This window comes from Heteronotia binoei, chromosome 1 (genome assembly GCF_032191835.1).
Source record: "Heteronotia binoei isolate CCM8104 ecotype False Entrance Well chromosome 1, APGP_CSIRO_Hbin_v1, whole genome shotgun sequence".
NCBI lineage: Eukaryota > Metazoa > Chordata > Lepidosauria > Squamata > Gekkonidae > Heteronotia > Heteronotia binoei.
This window is the reverse complement of record NC_083223.1, coordinates 281,766,239-281,790,094: the sequence shown is the minus strand read 5'-3', so window position 1 is coordinate 281,790,094 and position 23,856 is coordinate 281,766,239. Positions and strand designations below refer to the sequence as shown.

General features: G+C 51.2%; 1 protein-coding gene across 1 annotated transcript in view; it reads left to right on the top strand.

Moving 5' to 3' along the window:
- GABPB2 (GA binding protein transcription factor subunit beta 2) overlaps window positions 1-23,856 on the top strand; it is a 36,044-nt gene that overhangs the window by 2,139 nt on the left and 10,049 nt on the right. Inside the window, exons 2-6 of the mRNA XM_060261314.1 lie at window positions 2,769-2,908; window positions 10,435-10,602; window positions 12,439-12,633; window positions 16,788-16,938; window positions 18,029-18,142. Coding sequence (XP_060117297.1) covers window positions 2,801-2,908; window positions 10,435-10,602; window positions 12,439-12,633; window positions 16,788-16,938; window positions 18,029-18,142 — 736 coding nt within the window. The 5' untranslated portion in view covers window positions 2,769-2,800. The remainder of the gene's footprint in view (window positions 1-2,768; window positions 2,909-10,434; window positions 10,603-12,438; window positions 12,634-16,787; window positions 16,939-18,028; window positions 18,143-23,856) is intronic.

The window sequence follows — 23,856 nt, the reverse complement described above, 5'->3', positions numbered from 1 at the left end:
AACAAATCAGCCAGTATCATAATGCCCCTGTATAAATCGATGGTGCGGCTTCATTTGGAATACTGTGTACAATTCTGGTCACCGCACCTCAAAAAGGATATTATAGCATTGGAAAAAGTGCAGAAAAGGGCAAAACCCTCCGCCCCTCATAGAATCATAGAGTTGGAAGGGACCTTCAGGGTCATCTAGTTCAACCCCCTGCACAATGCAGAAAACTCACAAACACCTCCCCCTAAATTCATAGGACCTTTATCGCTGTCAGATGGCCATTTAGCCTCTTTAAAAGCCTCCAAAGAAGGAGAGCCCACCTTCCTCCCCCACAACAGACACCCTGTGAGGTAGATGAAGATATTGGATTTATATCCCGCCCTCCACTCCGAAGAGTCTCAGAGCGGCTCACAATCTCCTTTCCTTTCCTCCCCCACAACAGACACCCTGTGAGGTAGGTGGGGCTGAGAGGACTCTCACAGCAGCTGCCCTTTCAAGGAGAACCTTTGCTAGAGCTATGACTGACCCAAGGCCATTCCAGGAGCTGCAAGTGGAGGAGTGGGGAATCAAACCTGGTTCTCCCAGATAAGAGTCCGCATACTTCACCACCACACCAAACTGGCTCTCCAGCTGAAGAAAGTGAGTTGTGACTCATAAAAGCTGCTCCCCTGCCACAAATTTTTAATCTTTATGACATTCCTTGAGTCTTGCTCTTTTCTACTGCTACAGACAGACTAGTAGGGCGACCCATCTGGATCTGTCCAAAGATGCAAGCAGGGACTCACAAAAGCTCCCATCTTACCAAAAGTGTAATTAGTCTTTAAGGTTTGGCGGGTCTCTTGCTTTCTTCTACGGCTGCAGACAACCTAACCAGGCTAGATCAGCCATCTTGATCTATCGCATTCCAGCTGTCTCTGAAGAAGTGAGCGGGGACTCACGCAAGCTCCTCCCTTACGCAAATTTTGGTAGTCTTTATGGTGCTCCTGGACAAATCAGCCAGTATCATAATGGCCCTGTATAAATCGATGGTGCGGTCTCATTTGGAGTACTGTGTGCAGTTCTGGTCGCCGCACCTCAAAAAGGATATTATAGCATTGGAGAAAGTCCAGAAAAGGGCAACTAGAATGATTAAAGGGCTGGAACACCTTCCCTATAAAGAAAGGTTGAAACGCTTGGGACTCTTTAGCTTGGAGAAACGTTGACTGCGGGGTGACATGATAGAGGTTTACAAGATAATGCATGGGATGGAGAAAGTAGAGAAAGAAGTACTTTTCTCCCTTTCTCACAATACAAGAACTCGTGGGCATTCGATGAAATTGCTGAGCAGACAGGTTAAAACGGATAAAAGGAAGTCCTTCTTCACCCAAAGGGTGATTAACATGTGGAATTCACTGCCACAGGAGGTGGTGGCGGCCACAAGTATAGCCATCTTCAAGAGGGGGTTAGATAAAAATAGGGAGCAGAGGTCCATCAGGGGCTATTAGCCACAGTGTGTGTGTGTGTGTGTGTGTATATATATATTTGGCCGCTGTGTGACACAGAATGTTGGACTGGATGGGCCATTGGCCTGATCTAACATGGCTTCTCTTATGTTCTATGACTCTAGCTCTCTTCTGCGTCCGGAGCAGCAGAAAACAGCAAGAGACCAGCAGTGCCTTAAAAACTTAACATTTGTGGCAGGGGAGAGCCAGTTTGGTACAGTGCTTAAGTGTGTGAACTCTTATCTGGAAGAACCTCCTCCACTTGCACCTGCTGGAATGGCCTTGGGGCAGCCATAGCTCTGCCAGAGGTTGTCCTTGAAAGGGCAGCTGCTGTGAGAGCTCTCTCAGCCCTACATACCTTTTGAGAGCCAGTGGGTGCAGTGGTTAAGTGCGCGGATTCTTATCTGGAAGAACTGGGTTTATTTCCCGATTCCTCCACTTGCACCTGCTGGAATGGCCTTCGGGCAGCCATAGCTCTGCCAGAGGTTGTCCTTGAAAGGACAGCTGCTTTGAGAGCTCTCTCAGCCCTACGTACCTTTTGAGAGCCAGTTTGGTGCAGTGGTCAAGTGCACGGACTCTTATCTGGAAGAACCGGGTTTGATTCCCCACTCCTCCACTTGCACCTGCTGGAATGGCCTTGGGTCAGCCAGAGCTCTCTTATCTGGGAGAACCGGGTTTGATTCCCCATTCCTTCACTTGCACCTGCTGGAATGGCCTTGGGGCAGCCATAGCTCTGCCAGAGGTTGTCCTTGAAAGGACAGCTGCTGTGAGAGCTCTCTCAGCCCTACGTACCTTTTGAGAGCCAGTTTGGTGCAGTGGTTAAGTGCGCGGACTTTTATCTGGAAGAGCCAGGTTTGATTCCCCACTCCTCCACTTGCACCTGCTGGAATGGCCTTGGGGCAGCCATAGCTCTGGCAGAGGTTATCCTTGAAATGGCAGCTGCTGTGAGAGTCCTCTCACCCCCACCCACCTCACAGGGTGTCTGTCTTGGGGGAGTAAGGGAAAGGAGATTGTGAGCCGCTCTGAGACTCTGAGATTCGGAGTGGAGGGCGGGATATGAATCCAATATCATCTTCTTCATATGTCACTGCTTACTTTTTCAGATAGATCAAGATGGGTTACCGTGTTTGTCTGTCTGGCTCAGCTCCTTGGGGCAGGGACCTGTGGAATGCCACACACCTGGATTATGCTTGACCCCTTGAGACACAAAGAGTGGGGAGTTTGATTCCTCCGTCCCATCTGAGCTGGACACTTAGCTCATAAAAATATCCCTTTCTTTCTCTCTTCTCAAAAATGCAGCTTTTTGAAGCCATCCATTCCCATGTCTAAAGATGTCACTGCTGGATCTGGGGAAGCGACTGCTAGAAGCCGCTCGCAAAGGCCAAGATGACGAAGTGAGGATGTTGATGGCAAACGGAGCTCCATTCACCACGGATTGGGTAGGTACGAAGCAGAGAAAATCGCATGGACGATTGTGTAGGAAATTGCCGACTGACGTTAGGATTGCCAGCTTTGGGCTGGGAAATGCCTGGAGATTTTGCGAGTGGAGTCTGGAGAAGGCAGGATCTGGGGAGGAGGGACGGCACCATGGTACAACGCCATGGAGTCCAGCCTCCAAAACTGCCATTTTCTCCGGGGGAAGTGAACTTTGTAGTCTGGAGATCAGTTGTAAAAGCAGGAAATCTCCAGGTCTCATCTGGAGATTGTGCAAACTAAACAGAGAATCACGGCCAAGAGTAGCAGGAGAAAACCCCAGAGGGTTCCATGACAACCAGCCTCACAGGGAAAAGAATTCATAAGAACATGAGAGAAGCCATATTGGATCAGGCCAATGTCCCATCCAGTCCAACACTCTGTGTCTCATAAGAACATAAGAGAAGCCATGTTGGATCAGGCCAATGGCCCATCCAGTCCAACACTCTGTGTCACATAAGAACATAAGAGAAGCCATGTTGGATCAGGCCAATGGCCCATCCAGTCCAACACTCTGTGTCTCATAAGAACATAAGAGAAGCCATGTTGGATCAGGCCATTGTCCCATCCAGTCCAACACTCTGTGTCTCATAAGAACATAAGAGAAGCCATGTTGGATCAGGCCAATGGCCCATCCAGTCCAACACTCTGTGTCACACAGTGGCCAATATATGTGTGTGTGTACATATACACACACACAAACACACATACATATATATACACACTCTGGCTAATAGCCACTGATGGACCTCTGTTCCATATTTTTATCTAATCCCCTCTTAAAGCTGGCTATGCTTGTAGCCGCCACCACCTCCTGTGGCAGTGAATTCCATACGTTAATCACCCTTTGGGTGAAGAAGGACTTCCTTCTATCCGTTTTAACCTGACTGCTCAGCGATTTCATTGAATGCCCATGAGTTCTTGTATTGTGAGAAAGGGAGAAAAGGACTTCTTTCTCTACTTTCAAAGTAACTTAGAAAAATTCAAACGTTCTGTTATCACTCTCATACAAAATATTTCATGTCATACCCTAACAAACAAACACCCATGCTGAGTGCAAGAGAAGGACGGAAATAAGTACGTAAACAGTCCAATCCTGGAAATATTCATAAAAAGTCCTTCCCCTTCAAAGGAATCCCCGGTCTGGTTCCTGAGGAAACCACATGATGGTTTAAGTTGCACAACGTTCAGTTGTCTTGTTTGTGATGACACATCTTGAAACACAGCAAACACAGTGAGGAGGTAGTACTTTTCTCTTCCCTCTTTTCGACAGGAGCTTTGAGCAGCTTTCCAACAAATATCAGCGCATGGCAAGATTCCACAATGTTTGCACGCAGTTAAGTTGCAGTTTACAGGTCTTGTTGTAAGCAATTTTTGCACACAATTAAGTTTCCGTTTACAGGTCTTTGGCAAGACCTGTAAACTGAAACTTAGTTGTGTGCAAAAATTGTGGAATGTTTAAGTGGAAGGACTTTTTCTGAATATTTCCAGGGTTGGACTGTTTACGTACTCATTTCTGTCCTTCTCTTGCACTTAGCGTGGGTGTTTGTTTGTCAGGGTATGGCTTGTGAAATGTTTTGTACGAGAGTGAACCCTTCCCAATTGTAGTGTGCTTTTGTGTGTCACTGCTTGCTTCTTCAGAAAAGGCTACCCTCTTGATCTAGCATGGCTACCCATCTTGATCTATCTCAGGAGTGGTGAAACTTGCTTAACGTAAGAGCCACATAGAATAAATGTCAGATACTTGAGAGCTGCAAGGAAGGAAGGAAGGAAGGAAAATAGATGAAGGAGGGAGGGAGAGGTGGAAAGAAAGGAACTTTAACTTTAAATATTATAATTATGCTCCATCTTCATTATAGTCCTTTAGTCCTTGTCAAAAGAAAATTAATATATATATTCCCATAGTCCAGTTTTTTCACTATAGTCCATGTATTCTTCCTCCAAAGTTCAACTATTGTCAAAAATCGCCAAATATCCTTTAACCTTCCATTGTTTTTCAACATATATTTGAAATTTTCCCCATTCATTTTTAAACTTCTCTAGATCATATTCTTTTAAGATTCTTGTAAGCTTGTCCATTTCGCTCCAATGCATAACTTTTAAAGTCCAGTCTCACTTTTCTGGTATTTTATCCTGCTTCCACATCTGCGCATACAATGTCCTTGCAGCTGAAAGCATGTATCTGTTTACTCACGCCTTTGTAGAATAACAAAGCAGGCGTCCAGTAGCACCTTTGAGACCAACAGCCTTTTATTCAGAATGTAAGCTTTCGTGTGCATGCACACTTCCTCAGACGAGGAGTGAGGTATGTGTGTGAAGCAGAGCTGAAATAAAAAGATATTAAACAAGGTAATTTGGAAGCCATCAATTAGGCACAAGGGCAAGGAAACGAGGTTTTAAAAGTGCTTGCTAGACGCCTCTGTGGAATAATCCTCCTAGATTGCGAAAGTAAGGAAAGGGACGTTAGCGGTGTGTCCGGCTTGTAGAAGCGTAGAGCAGCAAAAGAGGAAGTTAATCCTTCACCCACCGGCTCTGCTGCAGCTGCCTAAAAGAAAAGAAGAAGATGATATTGGATTTATATCGCGCCTTCCACTCCGAAGAGTCTCAGAGTGGCTCACAATCTCCTTTATCTTCTCCCCCCACAACAGACACCTTGTGAGGTAGATGAAGATATTGGATTTATATCGCGCCTTCCACTCCGAAGAGTCTCAGAGCGTCTCACAATCTCCTTCCCCTTCCTCCCCCACAACAGACACCTTGTGAGGTAGATGAAGATACTGGATTTATATCCCGCCCTCCACTCTGAAGAGTCTCAGAGTGGCTCACAATCTCCTTTATCTTCTCCCCCCACAACAGACACCTTGTGAGGTAGATGAAGATATTGGATTTATATCGCGCCTTCCACTCCGAAGAGTCTCAGAGCGTCTCACAATCTCCTTCCCCTTCCTCCCCCACAACAGACACCTTGTGAGGTAGATGAAGATACTGGATTTATATCCCGCCCTCCACTCTGAAGAGTCTCAGAGTGGCTCACAATCTCCTTTATCTTCTCCCCCCACAACAGACACCTTGTGAGGTAGATGAAGATATTGGATTTATATCCCGCCCTCCACGCCGAAGAGTCTCAGAGCGGCTCACAGTCTCCTTCCCCTTCCTCCCGCACAACAGACACCTTGTGAGGTAGATGAAGATATTGGATTTATATCCCGCCCTCCACTCCGAAGAGTCTCAGAGCGGCTCACAATCTCCTTTCCCTTCATCCCCCACAACTGACACCCTGTGAGGTGGGTGGGATTGAGAGGGCTCTCACATCAGCTGCCCTTTTAAGGACAGAGTCTCAGAGCGGCCTACAATCTCCTTTATCTTCCTCCCACACAACAGACACCCTGTGAGGTGGGTGGGGCTGAGAGGGCTCTCACAACAGCTGCTCTTTCAAGGACAGAGTCTCTAAGCAGCCTACAATCTCCTTTCCCTTCCTCCCCCAGAACAGACACCCTGTGAAATGAGTGGGGCTGGAGGGGGCACTCACAGCAGCTGCCCTTTCAAGGACAACCTCTGCCAGAGCTATGGCTGACCCAAGGCCATGGTAGCAGGTGCAAGTGGAGGAGTGGGGAATCAAACCCGGTTCTCCCGGATAAGAGTCCACATACTTAACCAGTACACAAAACTGGCTAGAGGAACTAGAAACTGGCTGGGATAAGCACTAAAATAAGCATTGAGCAAATACACCTTGGAAAATGTCTCGGGAGCAAGTCAAAGGTGCAAATGTGTTTTTGATGAAGGATATTGCTGCAAGAGTGTTAGCAGCATCAATGCCATGTATGGAAAGACCCTCCCTGTCTCCTTTTTGTTCCTTTAGTAATATGACGCTGGTAATGGGATATGGGGTGGGCCTTTCCTGTAATTGTGCAATCGTTTCCTAGAAATGATTGCCTGTGACTATAAAACTGTAGACCTTCCTGAAAGCGGGGCTCACAGCTTCGTTTAGACGTGAGTCTGATCTGGGGTCTGCGTAAACGTTACATAAACGGCTGTTGGCCTGTGGCCTCGTTTCTGCCTGACCACCAGCGGCTAAGGTTGCTGCTACATATGTATATGTATATATTTATGTTACATGTTATAAGGTAAATTAGTTGGACAGGAAAAACTTCTGGGAAAGAAATGCCTTCATTTTGACCCAGGCTTATTAGCGAAAGAATAGTGAACAGACATTCTCACATTCTGACACGTGACTTTTATTGCTTTCCCACTCCAGTGCAACCCAGATCAAAGGCTTCTCTGAATTTGTTAATTTAACTATTCTGCCATTGGATTTTAACTTTGTGCCGATTTGCACTCTAAACCCCACCAGTCTATACGTAGCTCTGCTTACTGTACCTCATTCCTCGTCTGAAGAAGTGTGCGTCTAGCACACGAAAGCTTACGTTCGGAATAAAAGTGTGTTGGTCTTAAAGGTGTTGCTTGACTCCGACTTTGTTCTGCTTCAGACCAACACGGCTGCCCGCTTGGACCTACCTTTGTGGAATGTTCATTTTTCCTCCTACACCAGTGTTACTTTTTCTTTCTGTATTTGCCAGGTTTATCCTCTTTATTTCCTGCCCTCAACAGGGTCGCCAAGGCAGCAGATAGATTGCAAACATACTTAGTGAAAACTCATCTTAAAAGCCGTCAAAAACCATTCATTAGGACAGTTAGAAGAAGAATTGCAGATTTATACTCTGCCCTTCTCTCTGAATCAGAGACTCAGAGCGGCTCACAATCTCCTTTATCTTCTCCCCCCACAACAGACACCGTGTGAGGTGGGTGGGGCTGAGAGGGCTCCCACAGCAGCTGCCCTTTCAAGGACAACCTCTGCCAGAGCTGTGGCTGACCCAAGGCCATTCCAGCAGCTGCAAGTGGAGGAGTGGGGAATCAAACCTGGTTCTCCCAGATAAGAGAGCTATGGCTGACCCAAGGCCATTCCAGCAGCTGCAAGTGGAAAAGTGGGGAATCAAACCTGGTTCTCCCAGATAAGAGAGCTCTGACTGACCCAAGGCCATCCCAGCAGGTGCAAGTGGAGGAGTGGGGAATCAAACCCGATTCTCCCAGATAAGAGAGCTCTGGCTGACCCAAGGCCATCCCAGCAGGTGCAAGTGGAGGAGTGGGGAATCAAACCCGGTTCTCCCAGATAAGAGAGCTCTGGTTGACCCAAGGCCATTCCAGCAGGTGCAAGTGGAGGAGTGGGGAATCAAACCCGGTTCTCCCAGATAAGAGAGCTATGGCTGACCCGAGGCCATTCCAGCAAGTGCAAGTGGAGGAGTGGGGAATCAAACCAGTTCTTCCAGATAAGAGAGCTATGGCTGACACAAGGCAATTCCAGCAGGTGCAAGTGGAGGAGTGGGGAATCAAGCCTGGTTCTCCCAGATAAGAGAGCTCTGGTTGACCCAAGGCCATTCCAGCAGGTGCAAGTGGAGGAGTGGGGAATCAAACAGCGTTCGATATGGTCGACCATCGGCTTCTGGCGTGCCGCCTTGCCGACGCAGGGATTCAGGGGTTGGCCTTGCAATGGCTTTCCTCTTTCCTTGACGGTCGGGGACAAAGGGTGGCGATTGGGGAGGAACTGTCCCGGAGACACACGCTTGATTGTGGGGTGCCTCAAGGGGCGGTGCTTTCCCCGATGTTATTTAACATCTATATGCGCCCCCTTGCCCAGATGGCCCGAGGGTATGGGCTGGGTTGCCATCAATATGCTGATGACACCCAGCTCTATCTGCTTATGGACGGCCGGCCCGCCTGCGCCCCAGAAAATCTGGACCGGGCGCTACAGGCAGTGGCTAGGTGGCTTAGGCTGAGTGGGCTGAAGCTGAACCCGGCGAAGACAGAGGTCCTTTGCTTGGGGCGCTGCGGCCCGGGAAGGGAACTCCCCCTGCCAGTTTTTGACGGCGCTCCATTAACAGCGTCGGGCAGGGTTAAGAGCCTGGGGGTGCTGTTGGAGCCTTCATTGACGATGGAGGCTCAGATAGCAGCCACTGCCAAGTCCGCTTTTTTTCATCTTAGGCGGGCGAGGCAGTTGGCCCCCTTCCTGGAACGTGACGACCTGGCAACAGTGATTCATGCTACGGTCACCTCGAGGCTGGACTACTGTAATGCCCTCTACATGGGGCTACCCTTGTGCCGGACCCGGAAACTGCAGTTAGTGCAGAACGCTGCTGCCCGGCTGTTATTAGGGCTCCCAAGATGGGAGCACATTCGGCCGGGGCTCCAGGGTCTGCACTGGCTGCCAGTAATATTCCGAGTCCGGTACAAGGTGTTGGTTATTACCTTTAAAGCCCTATATGGCCTAGGACCTGCCTACCTTAAGGACCGTCTCTCCCCACACGTTCCCCAGAGAGTACTACGCTCAGGTTCACAAAACCTGTTGGTAGTCCCCGGGCCAAAGGAGGCCCGTCTAAAATCCACCAGGGATCGGGCCTACTCAATAACGGCACCTTATTGGTGGAACCAGCTGCCGGAAGAGGTGCGGGCCCTGCGGGATCTAGGGCAATTCCGCAGGGCCTGCAAGACAGTCCTCTTCCGGCAGGCCTATGACATTAGCTGACAATGTTAAACATCTTGGATGGAACAAAATGTATCTATAGGCCACCGGTTTTATTCTATCTTGTTTTTTTTTACTAATTTATGATTTAATTGTATTTTTAAATGTTTTAAACTGAAGTTGTTTTAATTATTATGTTGTAAGCCGCCCTGAGACACTTAGGTGAGAAGGGCGGGGTATAAATCTTAATATAAATAAATAAATAAATAAATAAACCTGGTTCTCCCAGATAAGAGAGCTATGGCTGACCCAAGGCCATTCCAGCAGGTGCAAGTGGAGGAGTGGGGAATCAAGCCTGGTTCTCCCAGATAAGAGAGCTCTGGTTGACCCAAGGCCATTCCAGTAGGTGCAAGTGGAGGAGTGGGGAATCAAGCCTGGTTCTTCCAGATAAGAGAGCTCTGGTTGACCCAAGGCCATTCCAGTAGGTGCAAGTGGAGGAGTAGGGAATCAAGCCTTGTTCTTCCAGATAAGAGAGCTATGGCTGACCCAAGGCCATTCCAGCAGGTGCAAGTGAAGGAGTGGGGAATCAAACCCGGTTCTCCCAGATAAGAGTCCACACACTTAACCACGACACCAAACTGGCTCTCAAGTTTGAATACGCTAAAATGCATGCGTCAATCACAACGAAACCATAGGGCAGGAAGACGGAGGGGGGATAACTTATACGTTCTGTTCTCATGTCTGCTTTCACTTCTGCTTTTTTTGTTGACGGTTTTGCTGTTTTGATTTTGGGTTGTTGCAGAATGCTTCTGTTCGCGGTAGAAATGCTTTTTTCCTACTTGTGATGGTTTCCGTTGCATTTTGACTCTTTTTCAGTTCCGTTTGTGAACTGCTTCAGTGGGTTTTTGAACTGGGAGCTTAAACGCTTTTTTAAGCAAGCGGCAAAAGCGCTGACTTTTCTGTTCAACTGCTTGGCAGCTGGGAACGTCACCCCTCCACCTTGCAGCTCAATGTGGCCATTATTCCACTGCAGTAGTTCTGCTTCGGGCAGGCGTGAGCCGGGACGTTCGGACCAAGGTAGACAGGACACCGCTGCACATGGCAGCCGCCAATGGACACTTCCGCATCGCTGAGCTGCTGATCAGGGTAAGCCAGGCCCTGTTGTGACAGAGGGTGTTTAAGAACCTCGGAAGAGCCCTGTTGGGTCAGACCAATGAGGGTCCATCTAGTCCAGCCTCCTGTCTCACACGGGCCAGCCAGTTCCTCTGGAGGGCCAAGAACAGGGCAGAGAGGCCGAGGCCTTCCCCTGAGAAGAACCTCAAAAGAGCCCTGCTGGGTCAGATCAGTGAGGGTCCATCTAGTCACATAAGAACATAAGAGAAGCCATGTTGGATCAGGCCAGTGGCCCCTCCAGTCCAACACTCTGGGTCACATAAGAACATAAGAGAAGCCCTGTTGGATCAGGCCAGTGGCCCCTCCAGTCCAACACTCTGTGTCACATAGGAACATAAGAGAAGCCCTGTTGGATCAGGCCAGTGGCCCCTCCAGTCCAACACTCTGTGTCACATAAGAACATAAGAGAAGCCATGTTGGATCAGGCCAGTGGCCCCTCCAGTCCAACACTCTGTGTCACATAAGAACATAAGAGCAGCCCTGTTGGATCAGGCCAGTGGCCCCTCCAGTCCAACACTCTGTGTCACATAAGAACATAAGAGAAGCCATGTTGGATCAGGCCAGTGGCCCATCCAGTCCAACACTCTGTGTCACATAAGAACATAAGAGCAGCCCTGTTGGATCAGGCCAGTGGCCCCTCCAGTCCAACACTCTGTGTCACATAAGAACATAAGAGAAGCCCTGTTGGATCAGGCTAGTGGCCCATCCAGTCCAACACTCTGTGTCACATAAGAACATAAGAGAAGCCATGTTGGATCAGGCCAGTGGCCTATCCAGTCCAACACTCTGTGTCACATAAGAACATAAGATAAGCCCTGTTGCATCAGGCCAGTGGCCCATCCAGTCCAACACTGTGTGTCACATAAGAACATAAGAGAAGCCATGTTGGATCAGCCCAGTGGCCCATCCATTCCAACACTCTGTGTCACATAAGAACATGAGAGAAGCCATGTTGGATCAGGCCAATGGCCCATCGAGTCCAACACTCTGTGTCACGTAAGAACATAAGAGAAGCCATGTTGGATCAGGCCAGTGGCCCATCCAGTCCAACACTCTGTGTCTCATAAGAACATAAGAGAAGCCCTGTTGGATCAGGCCAGTGGCCCATCCAGCCCAACACTCTGTGTCACGTAAGAACATAAGAGAAGCCATGTTGGATCAGGCCAGTGGCCCATCCAGTCCAACACTCTGTGTCTCATAAGAACATAAGAGAAGCCCTGTTGGATCAGGCCAGTGGCCCATGCAGTCCAACACTCTTGCCACATAAGAACATAAGAGAAGCCAGGTTGGATCAGGCCACTGGCCCATCCAGCCCAACACTCTTGCCACATAATGGCCCAAACCCAGGGGCCATCAGGAGGTCCACCAGCGGGGCCAGGACCCTAGAAGCCCTCCCACTTGTGCCCTGCCTCCAAGCACTGAGAACCTGGGTTCCCTCTAAGCTGAGTTGGCGTGAGCTAGCTCACAGATGTTTAGCCTCCAGCTCACAGATCTTTGTTTTAGCTCCGGAAGGATGACCCCAAAGCACACTAATTTATGCTGCGGCTCACCACTTTAATGCCAATAGCTCACAAAGCAGAATTTTTGCTCAGAAGACTATGCGGTTTAAAGGGAAGTGCTGAAAACGCACCACATCACTGCCCCAGACTGAGTGTTCCCCTGTACCTTTTGATGAATAGTCACTGATGAACCTCTGCTGATCCATAGTGCCGTTATTTTCCTTTGCGCAAGGGAGGGATCGTGTTTGCACCCTCCCTTCCGTTTCCTTTCTTTAGACCAGCAGCTGTTCTTCCCTCCCCTGCTCCTCAGAACGGTGCCGACGTGAATGCCAAGGATATGCTGAAGATGACCGCCTTGCACTGGGCGACGGAGCACAGCCACCGGAACGTCATGGAGCTGCTGCTCAAACACGGAGCCGACGTCCACGCCTTCAGCAAGTTCAACAAGTCCGTTTTCGACATTGCCTTGGAGAAGAACAATCCGGAAACCCTGATGGTGCTGCAGGTGAGGGCTTCCCTCTTGGCTTTGCACGCAGCCAGGTTCTTCACACGTCACCTGTTATCTCCTCGTTGGCCAGATTTGCCGTTTAGAAAAGACACACAGGAATGCAGTAAGCTGCCGGATACGGAATCAGATCCTTGGTCCATCAAAGTTAGTATTGTTTGCTGAGACTGGCAGCTGCTCACCTGGGTCTCAAGCTGAGGTCTTTCCCATCACCTCCTGCCTTGTCCTTTCAACTGGAGATGCCGGGGATTGAACCTGGGACCTTCTGCATGCCAAGCAGATGCTCTGCCACTGAGCCACAGCCCCTCTCCATGGCTCTCCAGGGTCTCAGGCTGAGGTCTTTCCCATCACATCCTGCCTGGTCCTTTTAACTGGAGATGCCGGGGATTGAACCTGGGACCTTCTGCATGCCAAGCAGATTCTCTGCCACTGAGCTATGGCTCCTCTCCATGGCTCTCCAGGGTCTCAGGCTGAGGTCTTTCCCATCACCTCCCGCCTGTCCTTTTAACTGGAGATGCCGGGGATTGAACCTGGGACCTTCTGCCATGGAACCGGTTAAAAGGGGGCTGCCTCCTACTGAATCAGACCGTTGGTCCATCAAGGTGAGTATTGTCTACTCAGACTGGCAGCTGCTCTCCAGGGTCTCAGGCTGAGGTTTTTCGCACCATCTACTGCCAGATTTTTTAACTGGAGACACTGGAGAAAGACCTCTGCCTGAGAATCTGAGGGGCCACAGCTCAGTGGCAGAGCATGTGTTTGGCATGCAGAAGGTCCCAGTTTCAATCTCCGGCATACCCAGTCAAAAGATCTGGGTGATGGGAAATACCTCTGTCGAAGATCCTGGAGAGCTGCTTCCAGACTGAGTAGACAATACTGACCTTGGTGGACCAAGAATCTTATTCAGTGAAAGGCAGATTAATGTTTCAGTGAGGGTCCATGGCTGAGTGGTAGAGCTTCTGCTTGTGATAGAACATAAGAACAGGAGAGAAGCAATGTTGGATGAGGCCAATGGCGCCTCCAGTCCAACACTCTGTGTCACATAAGAACATAAGAGAAGCCATGCTGGATCAGGCCAGTGTCCCCTCCAGTCCAACACTCTGTGTCATATAAGAACATAAGAGAAGCCATGTTGGATCAGGCCAATGGCCCATCCAGTCCAACACTCTGTGTCACATAAGAACAGAAGAGAAGCCCTGTTGGATCAGGCCAATGGCCCATCCTGTCAAACACTCTGTGTCACATAAGAACATAAGAGAAGCCATGTTGGATCAGGCCGGCGGCCCATCCAGTCCAACACTCTGTGTCACATAAGAACAGAAGAGAAGATATGTTGGATCAGGCCAGTGGCCCTTCCAGTCCAACACTCTGTGTCACATATAAGAACATAAGAGAAGCCATGTTGGATCAGGCCAATGGCCCATCCAGTCCAACTCTCTGTGTCACATAAGAACAGAAGAGAAGCCATGTTGGATCAGGCCAGTGGCCCTTCCAGCCCAACACTCTGTGTCACATAAGAACATAAGAGAAGCCATTTTGGATCAGGCCAATGGCCCCTCCAACCCAACACTGTGTCACATAAGAACATAAGAGAAGCCCTGTTGGATCAGGCCAGTGGCCCATCCAGTCCAACACTCTGTGTCACATAAGAACATAAAAGAAGCCCTGTTGGATCAGGCCAGTGGCCCCTCCAACCCAACACTCTGTGTCACATAAGAGAAGCCATGTTGGATCAGGCCAATGGCCCCTCCAGTCCAACACTCTGTGTCACACATAAGAACATAAGAGAAGCCCTGTTGGATCAGGCCAGTGGCCCCTCCAGTCCAACACTCTGTGTCACATAAGAACATAAGAGAAGCCATGTTGGATCAGGCCAATGGCCCCTCCAACCCAACACTCTGTGTCACATAAGAACATAAGAGAAGCCGTGTTGGATCAGGCCAGTGGCCCATCCAGTCCAACACTCTGTGTCACATAAGAACATAAGAGAAGCCCTGTTGGATCAGGCCAGTGGCCCCTCCAACCCAACACTCTGTGTCACATAAGAGAAGCCATGTTGGATCAGGCCAATGGCCCCTCCACTCCAACACTCTGTGTCACACATAAGAACAGAAGAGAAGCCATGTTGGATCAGGCCAGTTGCCCATCCAGTCCAACACTCTGTGTCACGTAAGAACATAAGAGAAGCCATGATGGATCAGGCCAATGGCCCCTGTAGTCCAACACTCTGTGTCACACATAAGAACATAATAGAAGCCCTGTTGGATCAGGCCAGTGGCCCCTCCAGTCCATCACTCTGTGTCTCATAAGAACATAAGAGAAGCCCTGTTGGATCAGGCCAGTGGCCCCTCCAGTCCAACACTCTGTGTCACATAAGAACATAAGAGAAGCCATGTTGGATCAGGCCAATGGCCCCTCCAACCCAACACTCTGTGTCACATAAGAACATAAGAGAAGCCGTGTTGGATCAGGCCAGTGGCCCATCCAGTCCAACACTCTGTGTCACATAAGAACATAAGAGAAGCCCTGTTGGATCAGGCCAGTGGCCCCTCCAACCCAACACTCTGTGTCACATAAGAGAAGCCATGTTGGATCAGGCCAATGGCCCCTCCACTCCAACACTCTGTGTCACACATAAGAACAGAAGAGAAGCCATGTTGGATCAGGCCAGTGGCCCATCCAGTCCAACACTCTGTGTCACGTAAGAACATAAGAGAAGCCATGATGGATCAGGCCAATGGCCCCTGTAGTCCAACACTCTGTGTCACACATAAGAACATAATAGAAGCCCTGTTGGATCAGGCCAGTGGCCCCTCCAGTCCATCACTCTGTGTCTCATAAGAACATAAGAGAAGCCCTGTTGGATCAGGCCAGTGGCCCCTCCAGTCCAACACTCTGTGTCTCATAAGAACATAAGAGAAGCCATGTTGGATCAGGCCAGTGGCCCCTCCAGTCCAACACTCTGTGTCTCATAAGAACATAAGAGAAGCCCTGTTGGATCAGGCCAGTGGCCCCTCCAGTCCAACACTCTGTGTCTCATAAGAGCATAAGAGAAGCCCTGTTGGATCAGGCCAGTGGCCCATCCAGTCCAACACTCTGTGTCACACATAAGAACATAAGAGATGCCATGTTAGATCAGGTCACTGGCCTCTCCAGTCCAATGCTCTGTGTCACACAGTTGCCAAAAAACCCCAAGTGCCCTCATGAGGTCCACTAGTGGGGCCAGGCAGTACTTCCGATTGGCCATTGCAAATTGGAGTGAGCGGGCAGATTTTTTAAAAAAACGTTGCTTCAAAAGCAGCTGCCTCCTCAGTACGAGGATCTTCACTGTGTGACTGACGAGAAGATGGGACAGCCGTTTTATCGTTTGCTCCGCCTCCTCTGGCAGCCATTTTGTGGCTATGCCCATCATGCTGCGTCGGAATTTCAAAGGCACATGTGGGTTTAGAAAAGTTGAGGAGCCCTGCGTTACGCATAACTCTTGGCACATTGGCTCTGACCTTACACCTTTCTTGTTGAATCCTGGACCGGGCGGCATACAATGAGACACTGGATGCAATATCTGTACCCTTGATTAAGACACAAGGCTGTAGAATAAGAGGCCTCAAGAATGTCTCTAAGCCTTTGTCCCTTCATTAAATCTCCGTGTGGTTGTTCTATTGTTTTATTCTATTCTGTATTATGAGCCAATAGGCGTACTTCCTTTCTAAGAAGACCAGTCTGGGTCGAAACGCATCAGGTCAAGTCGAGTGGGTTCCCATTGTGGTTTTATGATTGTACATAGGATAGAGGTTTACGATGGGCCCTGAAGTGGTTTTAGCTTTCTACAAAAAAATACATGTGTGTTGGTTTATGATTTATTTTACACTTTGTTTTTAATCTTTGGCCCTTGAATTGCATATTAACTTTTGCAAGTTTCTTACTCCAGTTTTTGGGTTAAGTTTCTTTCCCTTCTTTGTTTCCCCCCGAGTCCTGCTTTACACCATAGCGGCTGCCACCTGAAAAACAGCAACAGCTCCATGAAATTTGGAAATACGCCCCGACCCCCCAACCCCACCACAAGGGCACGTGAAGGAATGGTTCAGTATGTCCCATGGAGAGGTTTGCTTGGCAGTTGGCAAGCCTGCCTCTTTCAGTAACGGCTTTCTCTTCCTCAGGAGGCGATGCAAAACCAGGTCAGCCCACACCCGGAGCGACTGCCCCCCATCCCGGGCGTCGTCACTGTGGGCCAACCCCTTATCTTGACCTCAGGAGAAGTGCTGAACTTCTCCAACATCGTCTCCTCGGCAGCCGCCAAACCAGCCCCAGGTAGGATTCTGTGAACACAAAGACCTCTTAGGAGGAGAGGAGGTAGCTGAGAGTTGATAGGCTCACCATCTTTAAGTTCTTGAAGGGCTGTCCTATAGAGCAGCGGTCCTCAACCTTCTTCGTACCAACTCTAGGATTCCATGACTGTTAAGAGCGGTTCCTCAGTGGTACAGGCTTCCTCCTTGGGAGGTGGTGGGCTCTCCTTCCTTGGAGGCTTTTCAACAGAGGCTAGATGGCCCTCTGACAGCAATGAGGATCCTGTGAATTTAGGGGGAAGTGCATTGTGCAGGGGGCTGGACTAGATGACCCTGGAGGTCTCTTCCAATTCTATGATTCTATGACTGTTAAGAGCGGTTCCTCAGTGAAACAGGCTTCCTCCTTGGGAGGTGGTGGGCTCTCCTTCCTTGGAGCTTTTTCAACAGAGGCTAGATGGCCATCTGACAGCAATGAGGATCCTGTGAATTTAGGGGGAGGGATTTGTGAGTTTCCTGCATTGTACAGGGGGTCGGACTAGATGACCCTACAGATCCCTTCCAACTCTAGGATTCTATGACTGTTAAGAGCGGTTCCTCAGTGGAACAGGCTTCCTCCTCGGGAGGTGGTGGGCTCTCCTTCCTTGGAGCTTTTTCAACAGAGGCTAGATGGCCATCTGACAGCAATGAGGATCCTGTGAATTTAGGGGGAAGTGTTTGTGAGTCTCCTGCCTTGTGCAGGGGGCTGGACTAGATGACCCTGGAGGTCTCTTCCAATTCTAGGATTCTATGACTGTTAAGAGCGGTTCCTCAGTGGAACAGGCTTCCTTGTAGGGAGGTGGTGGGCTCTCCTTCCTTGGAGGTTTTCCAACAGAGGCTGGATGGTCCTCTGACAGCAATGAGGATCCTGTGTATTTAGGGGGAGGTGTTTGTGAGTTTCCTGCATTGCGCAGGGGTTGGACTAGATGACCCTTCCGACTCTAGGATTCTGTGATTCTCCTAGTGCCTGTTGATGATGCCAGGGGAAGGAAACACAGCGTAATGACACATCTGCCTTCTCCAGAGAATTCTCGTAATGTTTCTCTCCCATCTTATGCTCCCCCCCCCCCCCCAAGCAGGCAACTCCCACGTCTCTGCTGTGCGGTTTCCCAACTCCACGACCTCTGTTCTCGCCACGCTGGCAGACATAGCAGAAGCCCGCGGGCCCCTTTCCGGTTCCAAGAGTCCTCCAGGTATGTCAGGCGGAATCTCGACAAGCTTTACTTTACTTTATTCGATTTATATCCCGCCCTACCCCACCGAGGTGGGCTCAGGGCGGCTTACAACAATAAAAGCTAACAGAGGTCGATTTAAATACGATTAAATTTATACAATAAAATACATAAAAACCTAAAAATACATAAAACTCACATCGATATACACTATGCTACTATTCCTTAAATCAGTCCTTCAAATTTCCAATATTCAGTAATCTGATGTTTAAGATTTAATATTCAGGCATTCTGCTCACAGTTAATTATATGCCAACCGGAAGAGGGTTGTTTTACAGGCCCTGTGGAACTGTTCAAGGTTCCACAGGGCCCTCACCTCCTCCGGGAGCTGATTCCACCAACAGGGAGCTGCAATCGAGAAGGCCTTGTCCCTGGTCGCTTTCAGACGGGCCTCCTTTGGCCCAGGGATTGTAAGGAGGTTCTGAGACCCCGACCTCAGCACTCTCTGGGGGACATGTGGGGAGAGACGGTCCCTAAGGTAGGCAGGTCCCAGACCATAAAGGGCTTTAAAGGTCATAACCAGGCAGGTCCCAGACCATAAAGGGCTTTAAAGGTCATAACCAGCACCTTGTACCGAACTCGGTATGTTATCGGCAGCCAGTGCAGTCCCCGAAGCCCCGGCTGGATGTGCTCCCGTCTAGGGAGCCCTAACAACAGCCGGGCAGCGGCATTCTGCACTAGCTGCAACTTCCGGGTTCGGCACAAGGGCAGCCCCATGTAGAGGGCATTGCAGTAATCCAGCCTCGAGGTGACCGTTGCATGGATCACTGTTGCCAGGTCGTCGCCCTCCAGGAAAGGGGCCAACTGCCTTGCCCGCCTAAGATGAAAAAATGCGGACTTGGCAGTGGCTGCTATCTGGACCTCCATAGTTAGGGTAGGCTCCAGTAGCACCCCCAGGCTCCTAACCCTGTACGCCGCTGACAGAGGCACACCGTCGAGGGCCGGTAAGGGAATCTCCCTCCCCGGACCACGGCGACCCAGGCAAAGGACCTCTGTCTTCGTCGGATTTAGCTTCAGCCCGCTCAGCCTGAGCCATCTAGACACGGCCTGCAATGCCAGGTCCAGGTTTTCTGGGACACAGGCAGGCCGGCCGTCCATAAGTAGATAGAGCTGGGTGTCATCAGCTGGGGTGGTGTTCTGCACACACTCGGGCCGCTCTCCTCCTCTTCCTGGGTTTTGTCATGGTCTGTGCTGCGCTGAGACAGAGGCCTAGTCGGCCTAGGGAGCCTGTGTCTCAGTACGAAGAGACAGCCTACAATCCCCCGAATGCTTGGCGCTGGGTTCAGCCAATCAGCGTCCAGGTAGGCTCTGAGGGGAACTGTTTAAAAGCTCTCTCAGGAGACCGACGCTGTTCTTTCCTCCTGAGAGGCCGAGCAGCCAGGACAGCTGCTGTTTAGGAGGAAGACCCTTACCCCGAGGGAGTAGGCTCCCTCACTATGAGGGAGTAGGCTCCTCCCGGGAGGTTTCCAACCCACCGTCCCACATTGGGCCGGCTCGGGGAACCTCACCCAACGTCGCCCGGAATTGATGTCATCATGCTGGCGACCGCTCTAGGTGTTTCTGGGAAAACTCTGTGGTTTTCCCTGACATCCTAGCCATTTGGGATGGAAATTCTATGGTGCAGTAGGTACCATAGCGTTTCCCCCTCCGAAATGGCTAGAGTGTCTGGGAAAACCATAGAGATTTCCCGGTATCGCCTAGAGCGGTGTCAGGTCCCCACTGCAGACTTCTCTGACAGGCCTCCACTCTGTCAGACTCCAACTGACTGAACTCCTGCCTCAGCAGTTTCCCTCACTAAACTACCTTTTTTCCCCTCCCTGAGAGCTCAGAGCACTTTGCCCCCACCCTCAGGTCACCTGACGCAGCCCTGTGCGTCTTCAGCTTATGCTTAACCCATTGCTTTCCGTCACAAGCGGTCTCTCGCCAGGGGCATAAAGGTACTTGCCAACACTATGAGGCAGAGAGCGATCAGGCCGAGGCCTGGGGGCCTAACAGACGACGGAAAATTCAGTCTAGTCGCGTTAGGGACTTTGTTTGCCTTCACTCACGCTGCTACATAGTTTTAAAGCACCTGATCTGTTCACTTACCCTTTATTGAAAACTCCTGTTTAAAATAAAGCTTGTTGTTGTTGCTCTGCCTGGTCTACGCGCCTTATTTTCTCGGCCAAAGGAAGGGATCTGAGGGGCTCAGAAGGGGGCTCTGGGCCTTCCCAGGGAACCCTCATTCCAGAGTCTGGGTCATGAGAAGTCTGTTCAGCGGCTCTGTCAGGATCCTAATTTGAGGAGAGGGATTTGAGGCTGGATGATGGACCCTTGACTGGGACCGATTTCCCACTCACCTTACGCCTCTCTCACGTTCCTCTCCTCAGCGGGGCTGCCTTCCGATTTCGCACTGCTTGCCCCCGGGGCTGCAGCTAGCGTTGGCTGTCTCACGCGGCAAAGAGAAACTGGTTTTTAGAGGTTTCTGTTTGCCGTGTGAAAAAGCCCACACTAGCTGCAGCCCCAGGGCAGGTGGTGTGAAATCTGAGGCAGCCCCGCTGAGGAGAGGACCGTGAGAGCGGCGTAAGGTGAGTGGGAAATGGATCTGGCTCAGAGTCCTAGTCTTCTGTGCTCTTTTAGCCGGATCAGACCGCTGAATCCAGAGCTCTGCTGGATCAGATTGCTGAGTCGAGTGTTCCCTCTCCCACCCCAAGTGACCTGATGCTCTGGATGCCCTAGATGGAACCTCCCTGTTCAGAGGTAGTCAACCTCAGGATCCCAGAACCATGAGGCATCATCTGGAGAAGAAAGAGGATCTGGCTGGCCACTGCGTGAGACGGGATGCCGGACTGGATGAACCACTGGACTGATCCAGCAGGGCTCTTCTGATGTTCTTATGAAGACCTCGACCACTATGCCCTGTTCGTTGGCCACCCAGAGGAACCGGCTGGCCACTGTGTGAGACAGGAGGCTGGACTAGATGGACCCTTCCTGGTCTGACCCAGCAGGGCTCTTCTGATGTTCTTCTCAGGGGAAGGCCTCGGCCTCTCTGCCCTGTTATTGGCCCTTCAGAGGAACTGGCTGCCCACTGTGTGAGGCAGGAGGCTGGACTAGATGGACCCTCCCTGGTCTGACCCAGCAGGGCTCTTCTGATGTTCTTCTCAGGGGAAGGCCTCGGCCTCTCTGCCCTGTTATTGGCCCTTCAGAGGAACTGGCTGCCCACTGTGAGGCAGGAGGCTGGACTAGATGGACCCTCCCTGGTCTGACCCAGCAGGGCTCTTCCGATGTTCTTCTCAGGGGAAGGCCTCGGCCTCTCTGCCCTGTTATTGGCCCTTCAGAGGAATTGCCTGGCCACTGTGTGAGGCAGGAGGCAGGACTAGATGGACCCTCCCTGGTCTGACCCAGCAGGGCTCTTCTGATGTTCTTCTCAGGGGAAGGCCTCGGCCTCTCTGCCCTGTTGTTGGCCCTCCAGAGGAACTGCGTGGCCTCTGTGTGAGACAGGAGGCTGCACTAGATAGACCTTCACTGATCTGACTCAGCAGGGCTGTTCTGAAGTTCTTCTCAGGGGAAGGCCTCGGCCTCTGTGCCCTGTTGTTGGCCCTCCAGAGGAACTGGGTGGCCACTGTGTGAGACAGGAGGCTGGACTGGATGGACCCCTCCCTGGTCTGACCCAGCAGGGCTCTTCCGATGTTCTTCTCAGGGGAAGGCCTCGGCCTCTCTTCCCTGTTGTTGGCCCTCCAGAGGAACTGGTTGGCCACCATGTGAGACAGGAGGCTGGACTAGATGGACCCTCCCTGGTCTGATCCAGCAGGGCTCTTCTGATGTTCTTCTCAGGGGAAGGCCTCGGCCTCTCTGCCCTGTTGTTGGCCCTACAGAGGAACTGGTTGGCCACTGGGTGAGACAGGAGGCTGGACTAGATGGACCCTCCCTGGTCACACCCATCTCCTGATGTTCTTCTCAGGGGAAGGCCTCAGCTTCTCTGCCCTGTTGTTGGCCCTCCAGAGGAACTGGCTGGCCCCTGTGTGAGACAGGAGGCTGGACTAGATGGACCCTCCCTGGTCTGACCCAGCAGGGCTCTTCTGATGTTCTTCTCATGGGAAGGCCTCGGCCTCTCTGCCCTGTTGTTGGCCCTCCAGAGGAACTGGTTGGCCACCATGTAAGACAGAAGGCTGGACTAGATGGACCCTCCCTGGTTTGATCCAGCAGGGCTCTTCTGATGTTCTTCTCAGGGGAAGGCCTCGGCCTCTCTGCCTTGTTGTTGGCCCTCCAGAGGAACTGGTTGGCCACTGGGTGAGACAGGAGGCTGGACTAGATGGACCCTCCCTGGTCACACCCATCTCCTGATGTTCTCAGGGGAAGGCCTTGGCTTCTCTGCCCTGTTGTTGGCCCTCCAGAGGAACTGGCTGGCCCCTGTGTGAGACAGGAGGCTGGACTAGATGGACCCTCCCTGGTCTGACCCAACAGGGCTCTTCTGGTGTTCTTCTGAGGGAAAGGCCTTGGCCTCTCTGCCCTGTTGTTGGTCCTCCAGAGGAACTGGTTGGCCACTGTGTGAGACAGGAGGCTGGACTAGATGAACCCTCCCTGGTCTGATCCAGCAGGGCTCTTCTGAGGTTCTTCCCAGAGGAAGGCCTTGGCCTCTCTGCCCTGTTGTTGTCCCTCCAGAGGAACTGGTTGGCCCCTGTGTGGGACCAGATGCTGGATTAGATGTACCCTCCCTGGTCTGACCCAGCAGGGCTCTTCTGGTGTTCTTCTCAGGGAAAGGCCTTGGCCTCTCTGACCTGTTGTTGTTCCTCCAGAGGAACTGGCTGGCCACTGTGTGAGACAGGAGGCTGGACTAGATGGACCCTCCCTGGTCTGACCCAGCAGGGCTCTTCTGGTGTTCTTCTCAGGGAAAGGCCTCGGCCTCTCTGCCTTGTTGTTGGCCCTCCAGAGGAACTGGTTGGCCACTGGGTGAGACAGGAGGCTGGACTAGATGGACCCTCCCTGGTCACACCCATCTCCTGATGTTCTCAGGGGAAGGCCTTGGCTTCTCTGCCCTGTTGTTGGCCCTCCAGAGGAACTGGCTGGCCCCTGTGTGAGACAGGAGGCTGGACTAGATGGACCCTCCCTGGTCTGACCCAACAGGGCTCTTCTGGTGTTCTTCTGAGGGAAAGGCCTTGGCCTCTCTGCCCTGTTGTTGGTCCTCCAGAGGAACTGGTTGGCCACTGTGTGAGACAGGAGGCTGGACTAGATGAACCCTCCCTGGTCTGATCCAGCAGGGCTCTTCTGAGGTTCTTCCCAGAGGAAGGCCTTGGCCTCTCTGCCCTGTTGTTGTCCCTCCAGAGGAACTGGTTGGCCCCTGTGTGGGACCAGATGCTGGATTAGATGTACCCTCCCTGGTCTGACCCAGCAGGGCTCTTCTGGTGTTCTTCTCAGGGAAAGGCCTTGGCCTCTCTGACCTGTTGTTGTTCCTCCAGAGGAACTGGCTGGCCACTGTGTGAGACAGGAGGCTGGACTAGATGGACCCTCCCTGGTCTGACCCAGCAGGGCTCTTCTGGTGTTCTTCTCAGGGAAAGGCCTTGGCCTCTCTGCCCTGTTGTTGGCCCTGCAGAGGAACTGGCTGGCCACTGTATGAGCCAGGAGGCTGGACTAGATGGACCCTCCCTGGTCTGACCCAGCTGGGCTCTTCTGATGTTCTTCTCAGGGGAAGGCCTCGG